The 24,379-nt window shown below is 35.2% G+C and overlaps 3 protein-coding genes across 4 annotated transcripts; all 3 read left to right on the top strand.

The window, feature by feature from the left end:
* The first annotated feature begins 306 nt into the window (after positions 1-306).
* LOC128185023 (uncharacterized) lies at positions 307-8,510 on the top strand. 2 transcript variants are annotated; one of them, XM_052854693.1, is made up of 4 exons: positions 307-363; positions 1,064-1,170; positions 1,592-1,687; positions 7,010-8,510. In XM_052854693.1, the coding sequence occupies exons 2-4, from the start codon at positions 1,093-1,095 to the stop codon at positions 7,205-7,207; spliced, it is 372 nt and encodes a 123-aa protein (XP_052710653.1). In that variant the 5' UTR covers positions 307-363; positions 1,064-1,092; the 3' UTR covers positions 7,208-8,510. The 2 variants fall into 2 exon arrangements, with proteins under 2 accessions (XP_052710653.1, XP_052710651.1); XM_052854691.1 differs by lacking the exon at positions 307-363 and adding an exon at positions 896-961.
* Positions 8,511-13,093: 4,583 nt separating this feature from the next.
* Positions 13,094-14,127, top strand: LOC128185018 (uncharacterized). Its single transcript, XM_052854687.1, is given in 5 exon segments — positions 13,094-13,215; positions 13,365-13,423; positions 13,588-13,725; positions 13,813-13,963; positions 13,965-14,127. Coding segments are annotated over 5 exon segments (633 nt in total).
* Positions 14,128-15,588: 1,461 nt separating this feature from the next.
* LOC128185011 (uncharacterized) lies at positions 15,589-20,138 on the top strand. Its single transcript, XM_052854682.1, has 3 exons — positions 15,589-15,625; positions 16,081-16,359; positions 18,790-20,138. The coding sequence occupies exons 1-3, from the start codon at positions 15,589-15,591 to the stop codon at positions 19,305-19,307; spliced, it is 834 nt and encodes a 277-aa protein (XP_052710642.1). The 3' UTR covers positions 19,308-20,138.
* Positions 20,139-24,379: the final 4,241 nt, after the last annotated feature.

Here is a 24,379-nt window from a genome sequence, read left to right on the forward strand (position 1 = left end):
TCTTAGGAGGAGTTTTCATAACGTGCGCAGGATGTGCTAGTGCAACAATCTCTTGTTTATTTCGTGCAGACGACAATCCACGACATGACAAATAATCTCTCAAAGCTGGAACTTTCCAATGTGTAAATTTTTTTAAAGTTAATATTTGGTCTTCTATATTCATAATGTAAATACGGTATATCAAAATATGAGTAAAAAAATATTGAAATAACACAATTCTATATATGTCAGCGATCAGCGTCCATATTGTTTACATGTACGTTGGTTTTTCTCTATGACCTTTGACACGCATTTTTAATAAGGCAAATTATTATGGCGGAGCTTAATGTGCAATAGAACTATAAACATCGTTAGAACCTTGAGGTATTTATGAATATCAAATAATTTATGAAAATGTCGGTGCTGTATAGATATTTTGTTACTAAGTTTAAAAATATTGGTTTGTTTTGCTTTAATATTGACAAAAACATTTGTGTTTCTGTGCGTCGGGTTAAAACAAAATGGTAGATCAGGTCTCTTTATGACAAATTTGGTTGAAAAGCTGGGGCATATCGTCTCAAACGTTTGATTAATTTGAGTAACATTTTTATGAAATGTAAATATTGATTTTTTTTACTAATAATTCTCTTTGGTCTATCTATAGATAAAAAATGGTAGAAATAAGGTTATCGAAACATTACACATCTGATCAACACAGCAAACCCACTAAAGACATGCATAAACATTTACGGCTATTATCTGTTTTATTTTTCTTTAAAGTCATAACGTAAGCAAACATAGTGCAGGTACCCTTTTGCAATGACTTTACGAATCTTTTTTTTAAAATTCAGTTCATAATTATGCTTGACCATGACCCTTTTGATCAATATAGTTTTCGGCGAGCAGTCGATTAAAGTATCAGCTTACAAAATATTTGTGGAAATACGACGGAGAATCAAGTCATCCATGCAACAAAGCCAAGGTTCCCTTTTTTCTCTCTCATTTACTGGTCGGTGAATTGTAATATATAGTAAACATTAAAACGAAACTAGGTTTTGTGTAACACATTTTATATAAATTCCAGAGAATACAAAGAAAATAACCGTGTTCGCCATGTTAAAAACTAGCGATGCAAGATTGCGTAAATCCCTTATTCTGCTGTGCATTGTGCTATTAAACGGATTGGTCATGGTAAGTTCTTTAGAAACATGTGTTCTGTGTTACATTTGAGTACATGTAGCATTAAGTTATAAGTCATCTTTCGTTATTTAAAACTCGTCTTTTTAAAATAAACGAATAACTAATGATTTACATAACTGACCGAGAGCCTAGAGCTATCTAAGACCCCCCAAAAAACAATTAAAAAACTGGTACCTTCAAGTCCCCGACAACCTTTGTGTCAGGAACTTGCTTTTTATACCATAGATATCAATATTGAAAAACAAATAGCTTGCAGTCAGACAGACGTATTAATATAGTGGTACGCAGATAAATATTATTTTCAATTTTAGATTTTACCCAACATTTGAATTTTAGATAAGAATATACAAGTAAGTAACACATTTCTGTAAAATTAAATTTTATTGGTTTAAATATATTTGCACCTTTTAAGGTGTCATCAGGAAATGCTCTGAAGAACTTAGGATCGTTCATTTCCTCTGCAGAATCCCTTGCAAATGCAATTGGAGGAACATCTGGATCAGGGCAGGTTAAAAATATCTCTCTGTCTCTGTCTCTCTCTGTCTCTCTTTCATCGCAATATCTTAATTCTTCTTTCCCTTAAGGTGGCTGGGGGGGGGGGGGGGGGTTAACAAAATGGACCATTAGATCTACCTTAAATTTTTACAAAGGACTTGTTTAGCTTTAGCTTTAACTTATTAAGTACAGAAAGAAACTATAAATTTTTACTTTAAAGTTCGAATTTTTCTTAAGGCCACGACCATCTAGCTCTCCTAACATAAAAATCTGTTAATGAGTATCAGCTGACTGACTGGCTTTAAAACCTCTGTCTATTTCTGAATTAGAAGCGAATTGTTGCTTGTGATAAATCATTATATGTTTTAAAATCCTTTGTGAAGTATTTTAAGTAAATTAGCTCTTATTCCTTTTACTTTAGAAACTGGTATCGTCAAATTATTTCAATCAATAAATAATGAAAATAAGAATCATTTCTAACCTACCTATTTTATACCTGAAAAATAATTACCTCTATAAAATGATCATAGTCGAACCAAATTTATATCATATGTCATTTGTCAACATATGGGTAATAAAATCACATATCATTTTATTGGTTATTTCTTATGTGACATCGGTACATTCTTATAACTCGAACTGCAATGATACATTGAGATATTTGAGATGGTTGATGGTTGACAGTTTGTTATTTTACATACATAAATACAGTGTAACTATTATTGATAATGCAAGAATACACAATGATATAATAGGATACACTTACAAGTTAAAATTTACACCGTATATTAATGTATCGCATCATGAATAAACACAGTTATGTGCTCTTAAATCCTGGTAAACCCTACATTACTATTACTGTTGAATATGACCTGAAGCACATTTGCCGCTCTGTTCTGCTGCTACCTTGATAAAGAAAAACTATGGCTTGTGTGAAGAGCATTTATTGAAAATGCCAGATTTTTTTTTATTTAAACAATATTTTATTATGTAAAAAATATTACATAATAGGATTGGGCAGCAGGCAATATGCCTATTTGAGCCCTCTCCTTTAACAGTCAATTTGACAAACATTGATGGTGCAATGTAACAATAGAATATAGTAGAGAAAAATAAAGGAAAAAATAAGTGGAATCAAAATGCTTGGTACCGGGTATTATTTATGTACAAAATGAAAAATAGTTGTAGAAAGGTATCAGTTCAGCTGTTTGAGTGACACTGTGAATAATGCATTAAAACTTAAATCTTTTGGTAGCTAATATATAATCATGTACAATCTTAAATATAGCAACATTTTCGTTATAAGGCAAACTACTGTCCCCATATAACAATAAGTCCAGAGAGATGGGGATATCTAAGTGTAAATTACTTATTGACTGTATAAAAGCTTGCCTCTGTGCATCATAATGTGGACAGACAAAAAAATAATGATAAGCATTTTCAGATACATAACCACACATATCACAAAAAGAATTTTCACACAAAAAATGATTGAATAGGTCAGCATTTAAATTGCTTGCATTATTTCTTATCTGACAATGTATAATATTTGCATATTGCGTGTCTGTTTCCAAAGTCATAAAGTTTGTTTGGCTTTCTAAAGAATATGTTTTGTTTGGCTGTTTTGAATGAAGACTCAGTTGGTAAAATTCTAATGTGAAGAGGTAATTCATTCCATAATTTTATAGATGAAGGTAGAAAACTGTTCATAAAGGCAGTTGTTTTTATCTGGGGTATAACAAATTTAAAATCATCTTGGTGTCTTAGTGAGTAATTATTTTGCGGTGTACATGGCATAAGTATATCCTGAAGATATTTGGGAGCAAGACCATGGACCATTTTATAAAATAATATGAGTTTATGAACCTTTCTTCTATCTGATAGTAGATCAATACCCAAATCATCATATAGATCTGACCTGGATGAGTTACTTCTAAGACCTGATATAATCCTTGCAGCAGTTACTTGAATATCTTCTAGAAGTTTAACTTCTCTATCATAACAAATATCCCAAACTATATCAGCATATTCTAAAACTGGTCTTATAAATGAAAAATATATATTTTTAGAGAGCATCTACATAGCTTATATTTAACAAGTTTCAATAGGTTTAACCTTATACAAACTTTTTCATGAATAGAATTAATATGTTGTTTCCAACCTCCATCATATTGGAGATTTACACCAAGATGGATGTGACTATCAACTTTTTGTATAAATGGACCATGGACACCAAACTGCACAGGGGGATGAGATATATTTTTTCTACTGAAATCAAGGTTTTTGGTTTTACTGGGATTAAAATCAACTGCCCATACGTCAGACCATTTACATATTTTGTCAAGATCAGAAACAAGTGAATTTGTTACAGCCTATGTGTCATTGTCAACAATAACATATATAGAAGTGTCATCAGCAAAAAGACGAAGATTGTTTGATATATCATAAGACATGTCATTAATATATAATAAAATTAAAATGGACCAAGAACAGATCCTTGGGGAACACCTGAGGTAGTATGTCTGAGTGATGAGGAAAAACCTTGATCACTCAAGACATTGACATTGAAATCTCCTAAAAAACATATAAAAACACAGCTGGTAATTCACATTGTGCTACTTTTTCAAGATTTGAACAAAAAAGGTTCCAATAATCTGCCAGAGCACTTGGTGGTCGGTACAAAACACCAACAAGAATTTTTTTACAATTAACATTAAATTCAGCCCATAGAATTTCTAAACCAGGGGTTGATAAATCAGTTCGTTCAATAAAAGATAAATAACTTGAAATGTATATTGCAACACCTCCTCCTCGTCTATTTCTGTCTTTCCTAAGAGGAGGGTGAAAACCATTAATTACAATTGAGTCACTATGAATAGAGTTGTCAAGATGTGTTTCACTTATACATATAACATCAAAATTAGACATTTCAGCAGTAACAATGTCCACTTTTGGATATAAACTACATACATTGTTGTGTGCAATACGAATAGAACTAAGTTTAACATTTGGCAAATCTGAGCTAGGCCCAGGGTTTTTTTCAACACCTCCAAGAATTAATAATAATTCTACAATAACGCCGTTGCTTGCGTCGTATTTAGAACATATCAAGAAAAGCTGAACATACCTTGGAATAATTAATGTCCATGGCCTAGAATAAATTAAGTTTTTTTTTCAATCAAAAGTATCAAAAACAATGATGAACATATTATTCAGCATGGCCATGGACACAAGTAGTAGTCGGATGTATACAAAAGACAGAAAATATAGGAACCGGTACCAACAAAGAGCAACAAATTCCGGAATGGAAAAATTGTGAGAAAAAATTAAACAAAGAAAAATAAACATATATACATGACAAAAAAGCTATGATAGAAGCATGTAGGAATGTTTGCGTGTAATGGAAATGACATCATATCGTTTACCTATACAATGTGAAACGAAAGAGTTTGAGAATGGCCTTGACATTAGGATTTAAACAGCTGATAATCAGCTGACAAGGAATAGTGGTTACACTTCCGAAGTTTCCAGGATCTATGTACGCTGTTCACCAAGAAGTTCAATGGACAGCACATCATCATCACTTCTGATCAATGATTTGGGACCACCTTGCGGTTTTTTGACGAAGATAATTCCCTCATATGTCCAACACGAGTCAATTAGGCCATCTCTTTTGCACTTACGCAGACGCGAAAACATCCTGGCGCGAGTCTTGTCAGTGCCTCATTGACGAAAACCTTATATCCACTCGAGGGGTTGTTGTTGTAGTTCTTGAGATTTTTCTTATTGCCATACACGAGGGCACGGTCACGGTACCGCACGAACTTTACGATGATGTCTCTCGGTGGGTCGTTGCGGGAGCGTGGCTTTGGCCCAAGGTGATGTGAGTTACTGATGGTCCATGGGTTGAGGGTGGTGCCAGTGGACTTCAGGATTACTTTGTTACATAGGTTGAGGATCAATTGGTCTGTGTTTTCTGGGTCTCCTTTTGAGTTGTGTGGGCTTTCTGCAATGCCAGAAAATTTTAGACAATTTTTTCTGGAATACTGAGATAGATCGTCAATTTGGCGATGCAGGTCTTTTATTTCAGCTCTCATTCTGTCAATTTCAGGAACAAGCTCCATCGCCAGAGCGTTCTTGATAAGTGTATTTCCAAGTATAACACTGGTGACCCTGTGCAAACTTTCTTCACTGCTTGACGCATTCTCTAATATGTTGCTGAGGACAGAAATGTCACTGTCTGCATCAGATACAGATCCTAAGGAGTCATTCGGTTTCTTTTTTTTTAGCTGGGTTTGCTGGACCTGTTTTCGTTTTTGTGTTCCGGCATGTTGATACTGATCGTGAGTAGATGTCAATCTTTACAGACATACAATGTTCACAGAAAAAAAAGTCAAGAAAGGCTAATATTGACTCACGTTTTCGAACGAACACTTCAAAAACACTTAAAAGTCCATGGAACAATTATAAACACTCAATTCATGATATTTGATGCACTACACGCAAAAAGTAGAGAGCTCAGATTTCAGTGACCATAATGGTGTCGACCTTGACCTTTTTTTTTCAAAAATGCCAGATGAAGTTATACTGAATATAAAAATGAAAATGTGAGACTGCATACATTTAGTAAATTATCAACAATGCAGCAGAAGGTGGGGCCCAAAAAATAACCCACACCTTTTACAAAAAGAAGTTATCCATACCAATAAAACAAAAAAACAAATAATAATATTTAGTAAGGAGGATAGAAGGGGTGGAGGTGGGCAAAACTTCCGATACAAGCCAATTTGGAGCCAAAATTGCGGTTTGAGTTTAAAAAACTCCAAAAGACCCTTTAATCCTCATACTATACAAATATGACTAATTAATTGTAACGTAGTTAAAATATAATACATAAAACTATAAGCATTTAGATCACATAAATTCCTTTATATACATGTACATAAATACACTTATGAAATCAATATTTAAACATATTTTGTATATTTAAATACAATATCACCAGATATCATTACAGATCATTTAATCTTTACACATACTTTAAAGCAATATAATACAATACCAGTTGGAATAATCTTATGATGGAATATTTATCTAAAACACATAAATTACAAAACGTAAGCATATTTAAGTAAACTACAACCAATTAATCCTGGAAAATCAAAAGCGGGACTTGCATTCTATGCAAGTAAAGCCATATGTTATTATTCACATCATCATAAACCGTTTTTAAAAGTAATGAATATGGAAATTGTAGCATTGTTTTTCGACAACCTTGTTAATCGATATCAAGGCCCTCACTTGAAGCATCTTCAATGATTTTCATATTTTTCAGTTTGACCGCGGCAATGGGAAAATCGTGAGTTGGTCGTTTAAAGGAAAACTCATGGGCTTTAAATGGAAATACATCGGTATATGCGTGGACCAAGCCACAGGAACAACCACCACATCCGTTACGAAAGGCAGAGCTGGCGCAATTGAGCACTGTCTGAAAGACCTGTTTCAGAAGATAGGTGCCAGACAGGAGTTATGAACATCATCAGCATGGGATGCCTTATAAGATGACTTATAAGATGACTTACATGCCTTATTTTTGTGCTAGGTTTTTGTCCGCGTCGAATTATTCTGTAACCTGTGTATTTCTGCGGAACTATTATGAACTGGACTCATTCTGCTAGATAGATTTATGTAAGTAACGCTTTGAAGCTATGCTCTGATACAATTTGTAGTGCGTCAGACTGAACAACACAATGAAGGACATGCTATCCCTCAGTATTTTTTACAAACAAAGCAAAGGATGTAAGGATATGTATTATGTACTCATCGATAACAAAAAAAATCAATTCGTTCAGTAAAGAAGTGGACAGAAACTGGATTTGCTTATACAGAAATAGAATGGAATAATATTTTGAACTTCCATTTAAAACTCAAAAGAATCCAAATTTGAGTGGTTGCAATTCTAGATTTTACATAGAATTTTGCCAACAATTGAGTACCTTTTAAACTCAATATAATTAATTCGCCGGCCTGCTCTTTCTGTAATCAAGATAAAAATACTATAGAACATTTATTTGTGGTCTGTTTTCATGTCAAAGAAAAGTAGCTCTGCTTTGAAGAATAGTTAAGAAGCAAGTTTAATTTTTTAATGACATTTGATTAAAAAAACTTTACTTTTTGATAAATTGAAAAACAAAAATATGTTTAAGACTTCAAAACGTATTGAATCTTACAGTATAACAATTTATTTTTGCTAGTAAATATAAGAATGTCCGTAAACTTTCAACGCTCATGGGATACATATTGAGAAACCACTGTTGCTTAAGATTCGTAGATTTGCTGAGTATGAAAAGTATTTATAAACTACTTGTGATTTGTTATAAAATGTGTTTATAATAGTTGCAAGGAAATTGTAAGCAAATTATGGCAAAAGAAAATATAAGTTTACTATTATGTATCCTCCTGCATAGGTATGACTTTTTGATAGCAAGTGTTCCCTTCTCTTTCTCCACCCTCTTCACCCCCACCCCCCCCCCCCCTCCTGCACTATTTAACTAAAAATACTCAAACTTCCATGGTTGATAAAAAAAAGTATTCCAGATTGTTTGTGCATATATATGTCTGTTTGTCGGTGTAGACACTTGTCTGTACATCTGAATGTTTATCTACGGTATGTGACTGTGTTTATATCTTTATATTAAATGAAGTGAATATGTGATGTGTAAGCACTGTAAATTAAGTATATGAGAAGGTGTGAATAATTTGTACACGAAAAAAACATGTTATCCGAGAAAATAATTAAACATGTTTCATTATGTTTTATATACTTGTACGTACTACAATGCATAATTATACTTACTTTTTAAAAATATATATAGATGAACATATAACTGCATACATGTTCATTAATAATTTTGATTTTTTTTTTAAAAGTTTTGATATACATGTATTTAAAAAATATTAATAGCACTAATAGATGAATCGTCTGTTAATTTGTAAACATTTTCAAATCATAGCTCGTGCATGCATTCACACAGAAGATACTTTTTATGCACAGCAGCTAAGCAACCGGTTTAACGGGTTGCTCACTTTTTATGTCATTTAAGATCTATGCAATACTATGCGGCAACATTTAATATTTCCATCGCATTGATCAAACTATAAGAATCTGAGATACAGATGAAATATATTATATATCCGGACGAGTAAAGTAATTTCTTTAAAGGACGCGATATACTTCATTATGCAACCCATTCTCTCACCAAGAGTCGTGCTTCGAAAGCTTTGCAAGAGGGAATGCAACCCAATTGATCATGTTGATGTTCAAGACGTCAGAAATAAGATTTTAGTTTTGTGTATTACAAGAAAAAATATCTGTTTCACTTCATAAAAATAACAAAATGTACATATGTAGGTATTTGATAATCGTGTCCTATAACGTTCTCTTTAGAAACATCGAATTGACCTAAAAAAAAAATTATTTTGAGCCTGCACAGAAACTGTTGCTGGGGCCCCCACCTATCACCACCTGTTGTTTTAACTATCTGAAATGTGTTCGATTATTGCGCGGAGCAAATAATTCTATCATTCTAATCTTCCGTTTTCAAATAGAACTTTACAAATCGTTGTTGTTAAAAAAACCATTCATTACCTGCGCATCTTTTGATTAATCCTGCAAAAACAATGACCTATCTCTCCAGCGTCTGACCACGTTGCCTTTGTTTACATCGCATATTAAATCAAGAGTTATCGTTCGTTCCTCTACAAATAAAGGTAAATTTATCTAACATTTATTATATATCTTTACTCTTGGGCATTTTTCACTAAAAACAAATTGATATTGATTTTATAAACGGATAAAGTATTGGTTAATATCATTTAAAGTTTAATTGTTAAAAACCGAAACGACTTACATGTCTAACGGAAGTCGACCAATGTAAAGGGCGGTGTTGTTTGGCGAGTTGTATGCCCTTTGTTTAAGTAACATCCGTTGGAGGTACCATAAAGAGGGGAGAAATTTGACCTGTGCCGTAGTAGGTCATGAAAGCAATTGCAATAAGCGCTTCCGCCTAAAAAGGAAATTTAACAACGAAACAGAATAGTTTCGACTACAAAATAATCAAGTTATGGTTAGAGTTCACCATAAAATATTTTTTAAGCATTGCCATCGTTCAAAACATCTCATTCAACTTACGAAGCAATTGAGGATGAAATTAATTTTCCCTTTATATATTGGATACACACAGATTTTAATTCAATGTGTTTTATAATTTGTATTTTTAAGAACCATAACTGGGTCGAAAGCACGCCTTTGCACTGTTTGATTTATCGTGATGTGAACTCATGATTTTATTCAATAACTTTGAGGTTTACAAAGGCAACTTACGAATAAAGACTACATATGAAGTTATTTCTCGAACATGTTTGTGAATAGGCTATTGTTATGTTTAGGAATTTTATATTCTTCAATATTTTTTATATCTATAAATGACATAAGAATCTTAAGAGACAGTACAGCTGCAAACATGAGTGAATGACTTCAGATTTACCTATTGTATCGTTAGGAAATAAGAAATGACGTTGATTGTAGTAGTTGAAATACATAAAAATCCCTTTCACATACTTAATTAACGTTATTATGAGATTCCGGAAATTTAAGGGGCGTACAAACCGGAATAATCTTAAATCGTTTATTTGTACCACGTGGACTTTGATTGACAGTAATTCACACGTGCTGAAAACTACACGATCTTCGTCAGACTACGGTCATAAAGGTATACGAGGTTAAAGGGCTCTCTAAACGGAACACATCCTCACTTACTCGATAATTTATAAATGGTTTACCAATTTTAAGTTCATCTTAAAACGAACAGACATCAATACGTCAAATAACCCCTGAATGGGCCTCATTTAGAAAAATGAATTTAGGTTGTAGCAACTCCTATGAGAAACACGTAAAATACATGCTTACAAAATAATTATTGTGGTTATTTTAAAAACTTTGAACAATTATTACCCGGGAAAAGTAGAAAAGGCATATTTGCATCAACAAACATGTAAAGGAGAATCTTCGCAAGCCCTGTATTTGTTCTGTTTACAGTAGATACGCATGCGTACTAGTATAGAAGGCTTACACCGTAACACGTTGCGATGTAAATATGTGTATATATGTAACCTAAATATAGGTTATACGCAATTATTAATTTTAATGAAATATTAGATTTATTTCATGGAGAACTTTGTAATTGAAGTTTATACATTCATAAGTAGTACAAAAATACTATAACGAATTAGAATTTTTTTTTTCAAGTCGGTTTTGTAATAAGATTCGCCGTACTGTCTCTTTAAGTATATACTAGATGAATTTTAGTCTGTAACCACTTCGTCTTTATGTTTGTGTTTTTATATTTTTGATTATTTTCTATGTAAAACAATAACTCTATCTTGTTAATATTAAATCCTCATTTTTCACATTTTGTTTTGTTTAGAAACACAAATTGTCTTCGTTCATGCTTATGAATAATGTTGATACCATGTAGTGCATCAAAAACATTTTTAACACTCTCATGACAACAATCAAAACCAGACAGCGTAATTATTATATGCATATCAAAATAGTGAAATTTGCACAAATTACACTGAACCAGGCGGTATCCCACAACTTGATTAGCTTGTACAGTAAATCAAATTATGAAAAAACACTGATATTAAAGTTTATTTTCTTATAGAGGGAAATTAGAATTTATGTACGCAAATATCAAGCATCTAAAATGCACTCATAATAATTTAAAGTGAAAAAAAAAACCACAATAAAATATTGTGCAAACCTTCTTAGCTCACCATTGTAATAAAAGATACAATTGTATCTATTATTACAATGGTGAGCTAAAAAGGGTTGTATTTTTTTCTGTCCATTTTAAATAAAGTCTGCAAATATATACAATTATTTTGGTTTTCTTTTCTTTTATCCAGATATAACTATTAAAAGCATTTTTGATGTTAAAAAATTTTGCTTATTAACGTTGAACAAAACACATTACAAAAGTTTTTATATATATTTTTTTCAGAGGATACACTCATTCTCTTTACTCTTAAAAATGTACTTTTCAACCACATATGTTATGATAAGCAAATGCATAACAATAAGTTATATATCAAATAGATTTATAGTGTATCTAGTTTTGTATGGGAACTAATCTTTAAAAGATTGATTTCAAAATGTTGTTGACTTTTAATCCGGAACTTTGTGGAAAACCCACTTGAAATACTCAATTTTTGAGGAAGCTTGCTGAACCTTATACAACACGATTTTGATCAAAGTTTAACATTGATATTGCTTCAGAAAAATAAATCGCAAGTGTACTTAATTCACTTTTGTAAGTTACACAATTTTTGGTTTGAACATGTTTTAATGTATTTATGATATACAGTGGGTTTGAACACAAGTTCTAGCAACTAACGAGGTTCTCATCCTTCACTATAACACAGTTTTTTCAAAATTGTATTTTCACATGTCTACTTTCAAAACAAGTGTAACATATTTTCCCAAATATTTTTAATTTTGAAACAGTAAAACACCCACACCTTAGAATTCGTAAATAACCGGCCATTTATTGATATTTGGCAATCATAGATGCCAAGCTGTGGATCCTGTGATTGTAGTGTAAATAGGACTTTAATACCTTATATCGGGGGGGGGGGGGGGGGTTGCGTTTCACATACTTTGCAAAAATGGGGGAAATCTGTATCATTTTTAATATGTCATTTTCTGCAATTTGAAAAGTTTCTTATGGAAAATGATACAGGATATAATTTCTGCGTATTTAATTTTTTGCGATTTAAAGAAGTCGTGAAAAAAGGGAAAATTACTGGATATACGGTATATTTACTCATATATGTACATTCAATATTAAAGTTCTTTAATTTCAAACGAGGGATATAATTTGTACATGTAAATTTATACTAGATACACATTATCCCTAACAACTTAACACACTATCATCAATAATTCTATTTTTATAGGTTGTGAGTAAAACATTTAAGAAAAACATCTTGGACATGAAAATATTATTTTATGGGATTCAAAAAAGTATAAGGGCTATCTATAATTTATAATCAAAAAGCATAATTATTTAAAACAGTAGTAGTCGAATATTATTGTACTATTCAAAATGTTTTGTTTAAGCTATTTTGAAGGTATGGCTTTTTTGCTTATTTTTCCGATTCTGTAAGATAAATATGAAAATCTTTATTGATTGAGGAACTCTATTGTTTTCAAAACATATTTTTATTTCTGACAACTCGAAAGCGTTAATCATGATATGTCAGTAATTCCGATAACCTAAAAACAAGGAAGGAAGCTCTGACTCCTTTGCCGATCAGAATATCTAGCAGATCAAAACTGGCTCTATCTAATTTGTTCATGTTTCGAACAAATGTGATACTTCTTTGCAACAGAGATGACTATCGGAATGTTAACTGGACACTTTTGTTTTTGTTTGTCTGTCTCGGTAGAAATCATGCGGTCATTCCAATTTGTTCAGAGTAAGTATATTGTTTTACTCGCAACAGAAATAAAAAATATACTGCATCATTCACCAAAAAAAATGATAATGTAAACGGTTGTAATCATACCGATCAAATTTTTTGTTATATATATAATTTTATTTATCAATTTTTTTTCCCATTTATAGGAACTTCAAAGGTTGTTGTTTAGGTTATATCTGGAACTCTACAATCAATATGTGCGATAGTAAGTTTTCAAATTCTATCTGTTTATAATTGATCATTTAAAAGCAAACCATAATATTACCAAGTGCCCTATTGAAAAATGTTTTTATTTGAAATCGATGTAACAGTAACAAACGTGCGGATTAACATAGTCTATTCACAGATTGTGTTAAAATGTTGTTACAGAATGTATATCTGGGTATACAGGACTAAACTGTACATCAATATGCCCTTACCCTACTTACGGAGATAACTGCCAACACATTTGTGACTGTAGCAAGGACGAGTGTGATTTGTCTTTGGGTTGTAATAGTTTAACATCTGGTAATGTTTCCCTCTAAATGATAAATTTTACAAATATTGCTGAACTTTTACACAGCGAGCATTGTTAATGCTTCAATTCTTTTTCAGAGAAGCAAACGTTTTACTTATCCACAACCAAATTTGACAATCTTTTTAGTGAGTTTTTTACAATAAGGAATACTAAGCCCGATTTTTTATCAAAGCACAATATTTCGTTTCAAAAGAGAGAAAAGATTGTTCTTATCATTTTTACAATTATTATTATGTGCCTGAATAATATTTGCCAAAATTGTTGTTTGGTTTCCCGATAAGCGACGACGAGAGCCGGGGAAGGCGCCAAGTACAGTTCAAATTATTCCGGAACACGGCTTTGTTTATGAAAACATTGATAATTTTGGTTCCCCTTCTTTGGAAATCCAATAACTAAAGCGATGTCTTCCAATGTAACCACAAACAATGGTTTTCTAATTTTTTTTTAGCTTGGAGAAAAGAAACCTGATACCGAGATACTATATTTTAGTTCAATTTATATTTTGTTATGCTCTTTTAAAGGCGTCTGAGTTTTAGCTAGAATTTAAAATTTCAATTTAACTTTGTTAATTTCTGCAATTGATCTAAAAACTTTATTGATTTAAGACTCCATTTGTTATGCTACTTCACTCTCTCAAGTATTGGATTACAGAAATATTTTCTTTTAATTGTAGTTAATAAGCGCCGATTTTCATATTTGACATGCAATTATGCTACTGTATCTAAATCTCTTAGAGGTGATGATGCTCTTGAACGCACAATTTGTGAAGATTTGTATACTGACAATGAGCTTAATTGAATTAAAGTGATTTGTATTCGATTTTTGATAAGCTGCATTTCTGTCAAATATTAATCGAAGTCAAATTATTGTTTTTCACTAATAAATTCATACCTTTTCTTAGAAAATGGTTTCGCTTCTCAAGAAAAAAGCGTTAAGATAAATACACTTGTTTCCAAACCATCTTGCTTGGTGAATTCATTCCATCTGCTCAACAGTTGCATTTCTGATCTCTTGACATTATTCAGAACCGTCTATTCGTTTGATGACCCTATTTAGCATATATTAACGACCTCTCTAGCATATTTTCAGTCTGCTAAATTTTTGAGAAAAAAAGTCAGGTTTTAATTCGCTACTACTGCCGTTTAAAATGCTCAACTGTTCATTTCTTTTTTAAAAAATCACATCGAACGAGTAATTATTACTATTCATTATAATGCTTGATGCACGTGTTCAAAATCATTATGTTTTTCGGATGTGTTTTAATAAACGACACGTTTCTATCGGTTCCCTGCTTTTAGCTGCTTATAAAAAGCGTAAAACCAATTGAGTAAAACGCCGCTAATATCTGTTCAAGAACCCTTAAGATCAGTTGGTGTGGTCCAGGCAGAGCGCAGTTCACGAAAGATTTGTTTCCTTTTACAATATGAGCTTTATTTGCCTATCACCTTTAAATAAGCATTACTCGCTTTTCTGAGAGACAGTGCACAGAACGCGCAACTGCACGGCGGGCCATTGAAATACATTAATGGCCTGTATAATAGAACGAGATAAACCCGAGAGTAAGAGACAGTTCTCGGCATCAGAGTTTAATTGGCAAAACTTTACCACAAAAGTTTTTTATTGCATTTATCACCATATTGTGATAAATGCTTTTAATTCCTGTGCAAACGCGACAACTCTGCATCATTGTTCAATTCAAACATCCCTGAGACTATGATCTTGGCACATACTCATTGTTCATACGACTAAGCCTCTAATAGATGCTGATTTATCAGACGACGGTTACAAGGCAGACGAGCAGCTTAAAAAATTTCCAGAGCGTTAAAAATTTTAATCGGTCGCCATCTAGTGAAATGCCTCCTAAAAAGCACAAGAAAGGTAACCAAAACGTACGGGTCACATACCACTATTTTTACCCCGTGCTCATTGATCAGTCAAGTAGTTCTATTCTAAAATGTATGTTTTTTTCCAAAAATTCCCAGGGGTGCTAAATGGGCGAATTTGGCGCCTTTTAGGGCATGGATGGAAAGAAGAAGGTTTGAAAAAAATACTAGCTAAAAATAATTGGGAAAATTGATCTTTAAAGGCGCAATAGGAAGGGTGTAAAGAGGCCAATGTTTACAAATATTCCGAAGTGAAAGTGGATATTGCAGGGTAGGGGTTATTGTAGGGGCCATATCTCAGCCCCCTCTCGATTGATTTTCCTGTCCTTTGGAAATGTTGTTGGACTAATGTTTGTCTGTCATTATGCCAAATTTGAATAGATTTGAGCCGGTGGAAATTTTTATATGAATTTTTGTTTTATAAAGGAATAAGAGGGAAAAATAATTGTGGTCTGTGTCCTATACGGGGGAACCCGGCGAAACGAATTCGAAGGCCGAGCCGAAGGGTTATCGAGGCTACACCGGCTGCGAGCGAGACAAGTGATGTACCATGCGCTCCTGCATCTAACAGCGGGGGGGGGGGGGGGGGGGGGACGCTCAACGCCAGCTTGAATCATGTACCTTCAGCACCACAGGTCATTCCACAGCCGTCATCGGCTCGCCAAGGCTCCAGTAGACAGTCTCAGGGTCAGTTACCAACGGACCAAAGTATGCAGCACAGTGTGGGCACCGCAGCCACAGGTACAACCATTAATATTAGTCCTGATGTATTGTCTGTTCAAAATTCTGCATTTAATCAGTCAAGTGTAGGCTCTGTCGTGGAGAATCAGTGTATTGGGGGTCTCATTACTGGGGAACAGGTGCAAGTTAGTCGGCCCGCCGCAGAGATGAGCATTGGTGACCCAATAGGAAGTCACGTGCCCTTAGCCATCCGCGAAAAGATATGGGCTGGGGCCTTCATTGACTTACCATTATTGTTAAAACAGACTCGTGACTTACGGACGGACCGGAGCCTCACATTACAGGGGAACTCGTGATTAAAAATGGTCAACTTGTCATCGAAAAACAACACCTTAAGTCTATCAACAACATAAACACCTGGACAACTGCATTCACAATTTTCATGTCCATTTATCTCGAAAAGTTTCCAGGTAAAGCCCAAGATATGCTTAAATACATGCATAACATCCGATTGGCAGCTGGTAGGCAGGGTCATCTGGGTTGGGCCAAATAAGACGAGCAATTTAGATTGAAAATGGAACGCCATCCAACATCATCATGGGGGGTTATAGATGTCGCGTTGTGGGTCATGTTTATCTCGCCTGGGCAATTACAACAGTCACTTACACACTCATCTGACAGAGACATGTTGGGAGGTAATAATGGGCCTAGTTACCCCTTTTGCAATGCCACAGGGATCCGAACCCAAACCCAGTATCCAGGGTCCAACTCTTATGGGGCAGGGGCAGGATTCAAACCTCGTCAAAATGCCAACAAGCTATCTAGGCCTATCGGCAACTGCTATGCCTTTAATAGGGGGTCCTGCTCATTCAACCCCTGCAGGTTTAGACACAGATGTGAAAACTGCGGAGGACCCCATCCTCAAGCCAATTGCCCGAGGCAAAACTAAGTCTGTCGGGCACATCCCCCTGTATAGTCTGGGTTCAACACACATTGTTTATAACCACCTATGTATTGAGTTAGATTCATACCCCTTTCAGAATGACAAACTCCAATTGATAAAAGGTTTAAAATTTGGTTTTCCATTACAGTTTGCCGGACCAAGAATTTTTTTGAAGCTAAAAACCTTAAATCAGCTAGGGATGCTCCTCAAATAGTGCAGCAAAAGTTAGATAAGGAGGTTAGCTTGGGTAGGATGGCTGGTCCTTATGATGAAATTTCTTTCCCCACATTTAGAGTTTCACCTGTTGGCCTCGTACCTAAGAAGGACGGGGATTTTCGTCTAATTCATCACCTATCCAACCCAAATTTTAACTCGGTTAATTATTTTATTGACCCAGATATTTGCAAGGTTAAATATAGTAACATAAATGAAGCGGTACTGATGATTCAGTTACTGGGGCAGGGTACTTTGTTGGCCAAAACTGACCTCAAGAGTGCATTTCGTTTATTACCTATCTACCCGGGCGACTTTGATCTTTTAGGTATTAAGTTAGGTGACAAATATTATTTTCGACAAATGCCTCCCGTTTGGTTCGAAGCTTTCGTGTACGTTATTTAACAAGTTTAGTACATTTTTACATTGGCTAACATCCAAGAAATCTGGTAGTCAAAACATCATACATTACTTGGATGATTTTTTTATTCCTAGGGAGGTCAGATGACTCTATATGTAAACATACTTTACACATTTTTCCCCTCATTTGTGCTAGACTTGGTGTTCCGATTGCTGACGACAAGACAGTTGAGCCTACTACCTGTTTAACTTTTTTAGGGATTGAACTTGACACTGTAGCTATGCAAATGCGCTTACCTGCAAGCAAACTAGACGAACTGAGGACCAAACTTCAAACCACCTTACTCACACCAACAATTACCTTACAAGATTTGCAGTCTATCATAGGGCTTTTGAATTTTGCATGCCAGGTTGTTGCACCAGGTAGGGCCTTCATACGTAGACTCATTGATGATACAGTTGGTGTAAAACAGGCTAAATCCAAGATAACATCTTCCTGGATGAAGTCAGGCTTAGAAATGTGGCTAGACTTTCTGAATCAGTACAATGGTATTACTCTCTTCCCTAGTAGGCTCTGGGTTTCAAATGATACGATTCACATGAATGATACGATTTTACAGATAGTGCAGGTGGTAGGTCGGGGGGCTTTGGTATTTTTTTTTCACAATAAATGGGCTTTTGGAAGGTGGCCGCATCAATGGGAAAAATTAGGTAGGCTACAGGACATGACTTATTTAGAGCTCTTTCCAGTTGTAGTTGCATTACATGTTTGGGGTCCTTTGTTGGCCAACAAGAAGATCTTATTTCATATTGACAACCAGGCAGTGGTGTACATAGTAAACAATTAAACATCTAAATCTATTGAGGTTATGTCATTGGTCAGGAAATTGGTGCTGTATACCCTCAATTTTAACATTACATTTAAGGCCGAGTACATATACACCAAATACAAAGACTCTATTTCTCGTTGTCAGTGGCCACGTTTTCGGGCTTTGGCTCCATATACAGACCCAATACCAACACAACTACCCCCAGAGATTTGGCAGTTTTGACCGAGGAAACCAATAGACTCTTAATGGCTTCTATGGCAGAGAGTACATGGCAAACATATAAAACGGCTTCTGATAGTTTCAATCGTGTCAGGTACTTGTATGGGTTACCTCTTTCATGGCCAGCTCCTCTCGAACATATCATTCAATTTATAGCTTCTATGTCTGCAGAAGGGAAAGCCTGTGGATCTATTAGAACTTATATATCCGGCTTGTCATATATGTACAAAATTCATGGTCTCACGGACATTACCAAGTCATTTATAGTCACTAAATTGTTAGAAGGAGCAGCCCGACAAAACCCAACACACGATACCCGAGCCCCGATAACTCTTAATATCCTGATTACACTGCTCCAGGCTTTAGAAAAAAAGTCTGTCTTAATAGTTATGAAATTTGTTTATTTAAGGCAGCATTCTGTTTGGCATTTTTTGGATTCTTGAGAGTAGGGGAATTAACCAGCAAATCACTCAAAAGTCTGAACTTGAGACCTTTGCAGTTTGGTGACATTGCCATTGTTGAGGCTAATGGGTGTAAACATGTGAAAGTCACAATTAGACAATCAAAGACTGATCAACTAGGTCATTCCTCTACCCTATATTTGTCAGAAACTAGAGGTCAGGCATGCCCTGTTAGGGCAGTGGTAAATTATTTAAAGGTTCGAGCTCAGGGTTTAGGTCAAGGTCAATCTTAGTTCATTTTGATGGCAAACCCCTGACACGTTATCAGTTTTCAGCTATACTTGCCAAATCATTGCAATTCTGTGAGGGTAAGATTGGACGATTTAAGTCGCATTCGTTTCGTATTAGGGCTGCAACAGAGGCAGCAATGAGGGGCATCCCTGATCAAGTTATTAAACAATGGGGGCGCTGGAAGTCAGAGTCTTATACTTCATATATTAGGTTTTAATACTGCTACATATAAGTTTGCTTGTAGCTTATTGTTACTGTTCACTTTTTCTATTGTTCCTACATTAACAAATACTAAGATTTGCAGGATGTAAGAGTGTTATATGGGTCATGGGATCGTCCATTGTGTACTGGGCTGCACGAAGTGCCTGTATTCGGCCGGGAGGAAAACATCTCACCCTACAAGACGAGAACATCAACATTTTGTGGTTTGGAGTAAGGGGAATGAGATGGAAGGACTTTGACCCTATTTTCGACAATAAGTTAAAGTCTAATCCGCCACCAGATTACCTGGTAGTACACTTGGGTTCAAATGACCTTGGCATTTTGTGCGGAGTCGAACTCATTCATACTATTAAATGCTCCTTATTACGTTGTAAAGATTGATGCCACACGCAAAGCTGTAAATCGTGCTGTAAAGCAATTTCTTAGACGAGAGGGGGGTCTGGTCATAAGGCACCCATCTTCGCTAGCCAAGGGTTTTCGGTCCACTTTGCTCCCCATAAACCCTTGGCGGATTTCACTACGAAAACTCGGTGACGAGCTCCGTTTTATGATTGGCTGCAGCTGCGAGTAGCTGATCCAATCGCAGTGCTTGTAAATATAAACTTTAAAAGAGAACACATGTGTGATCTTTGGTAAATCATTCGGTGCTTTTAACAAATTGACACACAAGTTCTCGAGTACAGTGTCTCGCCAACGATGGTCTAACCAGATCGCTTAAAAAACCTATATATTTTACTGGGATTGAACATAGTTCTACAAACTTGTCAAGGCTCGCGTGATAGCACGGGAAGTAAACATGGCGAATGTAGAAGCTGCCCATCCCGTTAGTATATACGTTCCTGCTTATGGTTATTGCTTTTAAAGGTTCATTGAGATTTATTTTATTTAATTTCTTTGGTCCGCAATAATTACGACAACGATACCTGGTTTTATGACATGAAAGCTTTGATATAAATCGCGACTTTTTCACTCCTGGTACAGGTCCTTATAAAACACTATGAATAAAACATTCCATGCTTTCCCTAGTTTATAACTTAATTCGTATTTAATAACATCGTTAATTATGTTCCGATATTCGGTAGTCAACATGTTTTCGGGTTGTATTAATGCCGTAGTGTGTATATAACCCGTTGTTTAATTCGATTAAAATGTAATTATGCAAGGGGCGCAACTCAAGTTGCTCGCTAGATAGCGCCACCACATCACCGAGTTTTCGCAATGAAATCTGCCAAGGGTTTATGGGAAGCAAAGTGGACCGAAAACCCTTGGCTAGCGAAGATGTAAGGCACCCAACAATCACTTTTGCTCAAAAGCGGCTGTTCCGTTATGACGGAACACATCTTAATGAGTTAGGCAATGCAGCATTCCTCAATAGCCTTCAGGGGGGCCTTGAAACCATGGTGTGTTCATCATCAAACATCACTGTATTCCCAGATGATCAATAAATATTAGTATGTTCAATTTTGTTCCTTTATTAAGTGCACTTTAACATTAATTATGCATATGGTAAGGCTTGGTGGGTGAAATGATTTACAGTTTAAGCATACACGTGCATCGCGATTTAGTGGCGGGTGAACTCGTAGAGACAAGTTCATTTGGCGGAATCCGGGGTTACCACGAAGGAGGATTTCTCTAATGTCTGTCTCAAAACTCTAGGGGGGTATCCATCCTCAGTGCTGGGGAGGATTCAGGGGTCACTTCATTGGTACATGAAGGACCGGCTTGACCCTTGGTGCAAAGGGCAAGCTTGGGGGGGGGGGCTACCTCTGTGGGGTGTGGTATCCCCAGGTGGGTTATACCAGGGGAGGCAGGTAAGAGTTAGGGCCCGAGTCAGAACTTGATTTCCTCCTTGGGTTGTGGCAGTCACTCTGGTGGGCACCTAGAGGACTGTTCCCACCACAGTTGCCTGTGGGGGTACTATCGCGCCAGTGACCAGGGGAGGTCGCCCCTGTAGATGGGTAGTGTTCCTTGGGTTCCGCCGGTATGGGCGTACTTTGTATAAATAGATTGTGACAAAACTCGCCACTAAATGTTATTACAGTCTTATTATCGGAAATAAATTTTCATGCTTATTTGCTTGTTGTTAATTTTAATATTCGGTGTATCTGGGATTAATGTACATGTATTAGTGCAAATGGGGGATGCACGAGATACTAATGTTGTGAATTTTATATCGTAGGGTACCTTTACTTTTTATTGTTTTATTTATTAAGCCTTTGAATAATTGTCAATGGAAATCTTACCGGCGTACGCTATCGAGATGAAATTATTCAGCGTCATGTGATACCCTTTATGCAGAGGCATCAACATCACATCACTCTGCAGCAAGACAACGCAAGGCCACACGTTGATAGTGTAGTCTGGGACTCGTTTGTTCAACAGAATGTCGATGTCTTGCCTTGGCCAGCTGTTTCCCCCGATTTGTCGCCGATCGAGCACGTCTGGGATGAAATGGAAAGACGTTTACGCCGTTTACTAAATCAGCCAGTGACATTGGCTGATTTAGGCCAGGCTTTAACCAACATCTGGAACAACATCCCTTAAGCATTTCTTAACACTTTAGTGGCATCAATGAAGCGTCGCTGTCAAGCATGCGTGAACGCAAATGGTGGTCACACGCGTTATTAATTTTGTTAATTCAATTTCAAATAACAGTGACTTTCGAGTGTGCTGAAATTGACGTTATTCGACGTTGACATTAATATGTTATGAGATGTCGTTACGAATACATGTGTAAACAGTATTACAAAAAATAAAATTTGTTCATTGTAATTTTAAAATGTTTTTTCATGCATTATATAATGTGCAGTTTCTTTTTTCCGCTAGTATATATCGCGGGCAGATACTTTTGATCGGATATCGCGGGCAGATACTTTTGATCGGACATCGTTGGTTAATCCAATAAGTTTAAGAAAAATCTCTGCACATTAGACAGTCAGTTGAACGACATTGGTGATAGTTTCTGGTCTAGTGACCTTCATGATGTGGAGATAGCGAAGTTTGGAGACGATCATGGTCCATCCCAAAAGATCACGTGTACTTTAAGCTTATGCTGCCATCGGCCATATTCGGTAATATAGCCTAGAAAACCAACAAATATGCAGCACAGATGGCTGCAAGTCCAGGGCATACTTTGGCTTATGAATTCATATGGGGTAAACCAATTACCAGACATCCATATTTACTGGTCTGATAACAAATATGTTGGTGTTTTTTTTTAAATAATTCATTTGATTGTATAATATGTATTCATAAGTAGATATCATAAGAATGAAAATACCCCTTTGTGATTTAGCTCTCATGTCATAGTAACCGGGGGAGGAAGGGGGGCTTAGTCCCCTCACTTTTTTTGCAAAGTTAGACATAGCATGGTATAGATATAACATAACCATATTTTTTTTTACTTGTTCAAGATTTATATTAGGTCTTGCCCCCGTCTCCTACTTTCAATTGACTTCCAATGCCACTGCATGTGGAGAGAGAGAGGGGTCAGTCTGCTTTCTCTCTCTCACTTTCAATTCAGATAATATGTAGAACAAAAGCACATCAGTTTATATATATGCACTATAACCCACTGATATTATGTTATGTAGATTATATTTTTTGATGTTCCGAGAGAGCTACCTGGTAAACAAATGTATGTGAATTACTGAGATTTGTTCTAATCTGTATAGAAAACCAACGTTTTAAAGACTTCATTACTAGAAACAGATTTACCATGCTGTCTCGTTGCTTATAATATTATGTAAACAACAGTACATGCACACAGGGAGCTCTAACGGCTAACTTGTAACTTGAATGTCAAGGCAAGCTTTTGGAAAAGCCGTTACTTGCATTTCACTTCACGACTACTATTCTTGAGTAGAAAAATTCCTCAATATTAATGATAATTCGGGCGTTCTGATAATGAACGTATGATTTAAAGCAAAACGTTTTTATGATTTTTTAAAATTATTCTCTCTCTAAATTTGATCCGGAATAATTAAATGTCCATACTGCACTAGTTGAATAATTATACTTTAAATGTTAGCGATTAAAGTATTTCTAAATCATTATTAAATTCGATTCTGATTTTGAAAAAAAAAATAGATCGATTAAGGAAAGCAAAATATGTTAATTGACACACTAGTCTACGGTTGTGTTTTCAGATAGATGTAAATATTATTTTTTAAAAAAAATAATAATAATTTCTTAATAATAAATATCCAGAATAAAATAAAAAATTGATTCTGTTTGCTATCATACCTGATTTTACTTCACAGTAATTCGCAAATCCTTATATATCCGTTATGATAGCAAACCGTCGCATTGCGCGTCCAGTGTTTAATTGCCTTGACTGACTGTCTATTATGACGTCACCTTGTTTTGGAGTCACGAAGAGTTAAGGTATCCGATGTACAATTGAGCCAGAGAGCTCGGGATTTTCCGGGATGAGCTCGGTAGATTACGGAGCTTGAAATAAATTTTCAAAAAGTCGCACTATTTTTGATCTGACATAATAAACGATAAATAATAAACAATTGATGCATAAAGTCAAGCAATATTATTTTTTTCTTAATTTTAAAACGAGTTATTTTAACTTTTCCCCCTTACGTTGATTG

Source organism: Crassostrea angulata, chromosome 5 (genome assembly GCF_025612915.1).
Source record: "Crassostrea angulata isolate pt1a10 chromosome 5, ASM2561291v2, whole genome shotgun sequence".
In the NCBI taxonomy this organism is placed as follows: Eukaryota; Metazoa; Mollusca; class Bivalvia; order Ostreida; family Ostreidae; genus Magallana; species Magallana angulata.

Bases quoted from the DNA above. Each gene is read 5' to 3' on its own strand.
- LOC128185011 (XM_052854682.1), top strand. From the start codon at position 15,589: ATGCCTCCTAAAAAGCACAAGAAAGGTAACCAAAACG. The intron at 15,626-16,080 runs TACGGGTCACAT...GTCTGTGTCCTA, and splicing joins CAAGAAAGGTAACCAAAACG to TACGGGGGAACCCGGCGAAA. The intron at 16,360-18,789 runs GTACAACCATTA...TCTCGTTGTCAG, and splicing joins TGTGGGCACCGCAGCCACAG to TGGCCACGTTTTCGGGCTTT.
- LOC128185023 (XM_052854691.1), top strand. The intron at 1,171-1,591 runs GTAAGTTCTTTA...GCACCTTTTAAG, and splicing joins TATTAAACGGATTGGTCATG to GTGTCATCAGGAAATGCTCT. The intron at 1,688-7,009 runs GTTAAAAATATC...CATATTTTTCAG, and splicing joins GAACATCTGGATCAGGGCAG to TTTGACCGCGGCAATGGGAA.